The sequence below is a fragment of the Pagrus major genome, chromosome 20, assembly GCF_040436345.1.
Source record: "Pagrus major chromosome 20, Pma_NU_1.0".
In the NCBI taxonomy this organism is placed as follows: domain Eukaryota; kingdom Metazoa; phylum Chordata; class Actinopteri; order Spariformes; family Sparidae; genus Pagrus; species Pagrus major.
The window spans coordinates 12,076,663-12,081,567 of NC_133234.1; the positions used below are offsets into that span (position 1 = coordinate 12,076,663).

Below are 4,905 nucleotides of genomic sequence, written 5' to 3' on the forward strand. Positions count from 1 at the left end.
TTTTAGGAATGATTTAAATCTGTAAAGAGACTGTTTGCAAACTTGAGACTCAAACACCTTTTTGAAATATGACTATCCGTTTTTCAAGATCAGGCAAAGCTGTTTTTGGAAGATTACCTTGGGAACAACCACTTCAAAACCTAAGTCTTAGCTACACACCATTACTTTGGTATCAAATCTGAGAAATCATATGCATACACGTACAATAAAAACAAAAAGATGTAAGGTTATTCACCTCACACCATGCCTCTCACTTGTTATCTGTGAATCAAGAATTATAAATATGCATGTTCAGTGTATTACAAGAGAATCATTAAGAATATCCTTATTAAAATTCATTCAGAAAGGTGTGCTTCAGTGTTTATTGCTTCCATTCGGACCTTGGTCCAGTATCTTAACTCGCTGTATTAGCATATTGCTAAAATGCATTGAGCTGTCTACAGTATGTGATGTTTGTAAATGCCAGAGGAATCAATGAGGAGTAAAAAAGGAGGAAACTATTTGTTTTACTGTTGCTCATGTTTATCTGTTTGGACAGCAATGAAAGTGATAACAGGTTGTTAGCCAAACTTACTTGAACACATTCGCCTTACCGTTTAAAGGATTCATTTGCAATATAATGTTTGAATAATACTTCCGCCTGACAATAATTATAAGCCTGGTAAACAGATTTTGAAACAGAGATTAACTCTGTTTGGAACAGTTATATTTACCCACTGTTGATGTAAAATGAATAGAAATGTAGGGCCAGATATTGCAAGTTGGCTAATGCATTGGGACTATTCTAACCTTATTAGCATAACGCAAACTGTTGTAGACACATTTGCCCTTACGATACTTGTTCTTTTAGCATTTGGAATGGATGCTTGTTGCACGGTTAAAAACACCCGAACCTTACATTGCAAATTCAGTTTGACCACAGGAGTACTCTCTGGCCAAACAAATACATCAGGAATACTTCTTGCATTCTTCCTGTGTACATTTTAAACATTTTAGAGATATGTGAAGTTTTGACTAAAGATTTAACGTAACTGTTGATTAACTCTTAAAATATAACAGCCACTCTTGAAAATTGAGTATATGCATTTCTTTTCAATTTCAGGCGTTTTCTGTTAGCATTAGGCATTGATTGAAGACATGTCATTACATAACCATGCCTCAATAGTTTTAGTTTCCTCTCCCCTGATACCTTTAACAATATGCATAGATTCATTTTTAAAGAGGACAAAAACACATTAAGGGTGAGCAATTTATGCCAGTTTGTTACAGTCTTAATTTTCATATGGAATGGAAGAAAACTTGTTAATGACTTAGTTTATTTGAGAACACTAAAAGTTGTGGAAGTAAGGATACACTTTAAGGTGCATTTCTTTGTGGGTTAACAAATTGCTTCTATTTAGTTGGATATTGCAATCTGGGAAAAAAAGTAATTTTGAGAACTAAAAAATTTGTATTTATGTCGGTTGTCCACCATTTGTGTTGTAGTTTTGTTTTACCTGACTACCCGCGTTTCTACATGACATCATATGTGTTGGCCTGAGCAGCCAAATCATGATGTTGGTGGCTTTTAGGATGTTTGTTTGTAAGATAGAGTTAAAATATGAGGCATTAAGAGAGTATAGGTATTCCTCTATACATTTCCATTTAACATATTCCTTTATGTTCTTCATAGTGCAATTCATTTTGCCTTCTCTCCCTGTGTCGGTAGATATTGGGATCACACCAATACTAAAATGAAAGTGTTGAATTATGTTGTTCTCAGTGGCTCACAGGTCAGATGTTTTATCATGGCTCATTGCATCTGGATGCTGCTGTGAACGAATTTTCAATGTGTCACTGAACGCAGGTCCAGCAAATTACAGCAATGCGAGGAAAGCTTAAGAGAAGCCTTGTAACACTATTATTTGTGCCCAAGAACAAGTTGAAATAGCAACTTGTAGTTTTTAGAGGTGTTTTTGGAAACTGATACTGCACACAAAACATAACTTACCTAAGCAATGTATTTACACCTAAGATTCGATTATAAGGTTCTGTCATAATAGTATTTTGATGCACTATCATTGAACACTCTTAACTCAAAATGACCATGTGAAAAAAGATTCAAGTTTCCATAAGGAAGAAGGTCTTTCTCTAGCCTTTTCCTTGATTATAGACATTCCTTACCACAATTTTCTAAGCTGTGTACTTTTGCTTTTCCCCATTCCTTCCAGTAAAGTCCCTTTTACTGTCTTATTTCTTTTCCAATCTTTCACAGTAGTCAGCTTTTCCTATGGCACTTTGCATTGTTCTGCATTTTTACTCTTGGATAAAGTTATTGAAAGTGACCCTGGGTAGAGGTCATATTTCTGACTCTCTACGATATGACCTTTGATCCAGTGCCCTGGTGGCTTGTAAGCGTTCAAACTCATGTCGGCTGTTCCGGTCCGGACTGAGGTTCGCCAGTGCCCTGCTCCCACCGCTTACATCCTCCTCCTCGTCATCGCGGCTTAGGAAGGCGAGCTCATTCTCGTAGCAGAAGGAGTTAGAACTGGGTACTAGGAACTTGTTCTCCACCATGTCCTTGGCACTGCAGCGGGGGGTGGACGGCACCTCGTAGGTTTTGTGAAAGTGAGAGTAATCCACCTTGTACAGGTTCTTCTCCTCAAACAAGACTGGCTCGAAACGGTGACCCCATAGGATCTCAGAGGCCAGGTAGGAGCTGCGAGCCTGCGTGGTCATGGCAGTTGCTTCAACCATCCCCTCCAAGATGACGACAATTTCAAAGTCAGCTGTCTCCAAGTCCTGTTTGCCGATCCCAAAAAGGGGACTCTCCTCATCTATCTCATGGAGAATTGTGATGGGTGAAACCAAGAAAATCCTGTCCAGGCCTTTATCAAAGCCCACATTAATGTCTATCTGGTCTAGAGGAATATATTCCCCCTCATCAGTGATCCGAGGTTTGATGAGCTGTGCCCTGACATGGGCTTCTACAATGTGGCTCTTGCGAAGGTTCCCTACTCTCCACATGAGGCACAGCTTTCCATCCCGCATGGCAATGACAGCGTTGTGGCTAAACAGCAGAGTTTGTGCTCGCTTCTTGGGCCTTGCCATCTTGGCCATGATGGCGCCAATCATAAAGCAGTCAATGATGCAGCCCACTATGGACTGGAAGACTACCATAAAGACAGCCACTGGGCACTCCTCGGTCACGCAGCGGTAGCCATAACCTATAGTAGACTGTGTTTCAATGGAGAATAGAAAGGCAGCCACAAATCCATTGACCTGTAGGACACATGGAGTAAAGTTGTCATCTCCGGCTGGGTTATCCAGATCTCCGTGCAGCAAAGCAATGACCCAAAAGGCTAAGCCAAAGGCTAGCCAGGAGACAACAAACACAAGAGTGAAGACTACCAGCATCCATCGCCAGCGAATATCAACACAAGTGGTGAAGATGTCGGCCATGTAGCGCTGCGACTTTTCGTCCATATTGGCAAACTGCACATTGCACTGGCCATTTTTTTTGACGAAGCGGTTGCGGCACTTGCGGCGTGTGTGAATCTTGCCATTGCCAAAGCCGTTCATGCCATGCATGGTAGTGAGGCGGAGGCCCTCTTCTTCGGATGACACAATGCTGTAGCGATTGATCCTTCCCACGCTCATACTCCCGTCAACACCTCCAGCTGCAGGGTCGGAGCAGAAGGGCAGGCCTGGAGTCCCAGTGTGCGATTGAGGCCCCTCACAGCTTGATCACTGGCTAAGCTCCATGAGTAGTAGACAGGGAGCTGGGTGGGAGCCTTGTGCTTTAATCCAGTCCCTGCAGAGAGAGTCAGGAGAGAACAATGTGAGTGTCTTTCTGTGACATGATGGTCAACTTACACCATACCTGTGTATGAAACATCACCAAAGACTTAACCATGAAGGCTTTTAGTGTTCCGTCAGTAACACACAAAGAAATAGTTTTGCTACTGTACCAGCCCCCAAAAGAAGGCTATTCCTCTATTAATGTGACATTTGTTTATTGTAAGTTTTCCATGATCTAATGCAGTAACAGTCACTCTTACTGGAGTCCAGCCAAGTTTGTTCTCCTTCATCTAGTGAAAAAATATTCAGGAATCAAAAGCAATTATTATAATTGTGTTAACTGTACAGTTTTACAGTATGTTCAACATTGTTAAGGTTCATGAGAACATTTTTCCTAGTATAACATTTAGATGTGACTTCAGTTACTTCACACTCCTTCTCCTTGCCATCTTGCTCTCTGTAAACATCACGACTCAAAATCCAATTGGCCCTCACTGAAGGGTCCTCATGTCTTTTGATGTCTGCTCGGTGAGTGAAGAGCTGGCCTCGTAGCAGAGCAGATCCACTTGTGTCATGTGCCATTTCCTGTGCTTTTCTCTTTCAAATTATAAAGGAGTTTGGCAGTGCAGACAAACTAAGTCATCATCTACCAGATGTTTATTGTTACACAATTATAAAATTGACCATTGTGTGAGATGCTACTCATATCAAGTCTAGTCTAGTCATATTTTAGGCCAATTAGTGCTATCACTTGTTAGCTTTCAGCATGTCTTGGCTGATTTATAGTTTATCAGCAGCATGCCCTGACAAGCTGTCCTCTTCTCTCTGTTCAAAGTTTGCCATTGTCCTTTCAGTACAATACTTTTGTTAGGGCAGTAGAGGGGTATGCGTGTGTGTATTTAAACACTCCTCTGGGATTTGTATGTGTGCCACTGATTCCACGGACATGCAATTCCAGATGCTGTGTGCAGGGACAGAGAGAAGAGGCCTCTATTTATTTGACCCCATTCTGTACAATTTGCAGTATTATTAATCATGTTGTGGGGATGTGTTAAATTTACACCACCTTCCCATGGTGCTCCATACTGTACAAGTAGGTAGTAGATTTTTCCCCCGTGCAGTGCC

General features: G+C 41.2%; 1 protein-coding gene across 1 annotated transcript; it reads right to left on the reverse strand.

Moving 5' to 3' along the window:
* Nucleotides 1-2,337: 2,337 nt before the first annotated feature.
* kcnj12a (potassium inwardly rectifying channel subfamily J member 12a) lies at nucleotides 2,338-3,639 on the reverse strand. The gene has a single exon (XM_073489782.1). The coding sequence runs from the start codon at nucleotides 3,637-3,639 to the stop codon at nucleotides 2,338-2,340; it is 1,302 nt and encodes a 433-aa protein (XP_073345883.1).
* Between the last annotated feature and the right edge of the window lie 1,266 nt (nucleotides 3,640-4,905).

Coding starts and splice junctions, on each gene's coding strand:
- kcnj12a (XM_073489782.1), bottom strand. CDS start 3,639: ATGAGCGTGGGAAGGATCAATCGCTACAGCATTGTGTCATCCGAAGAA.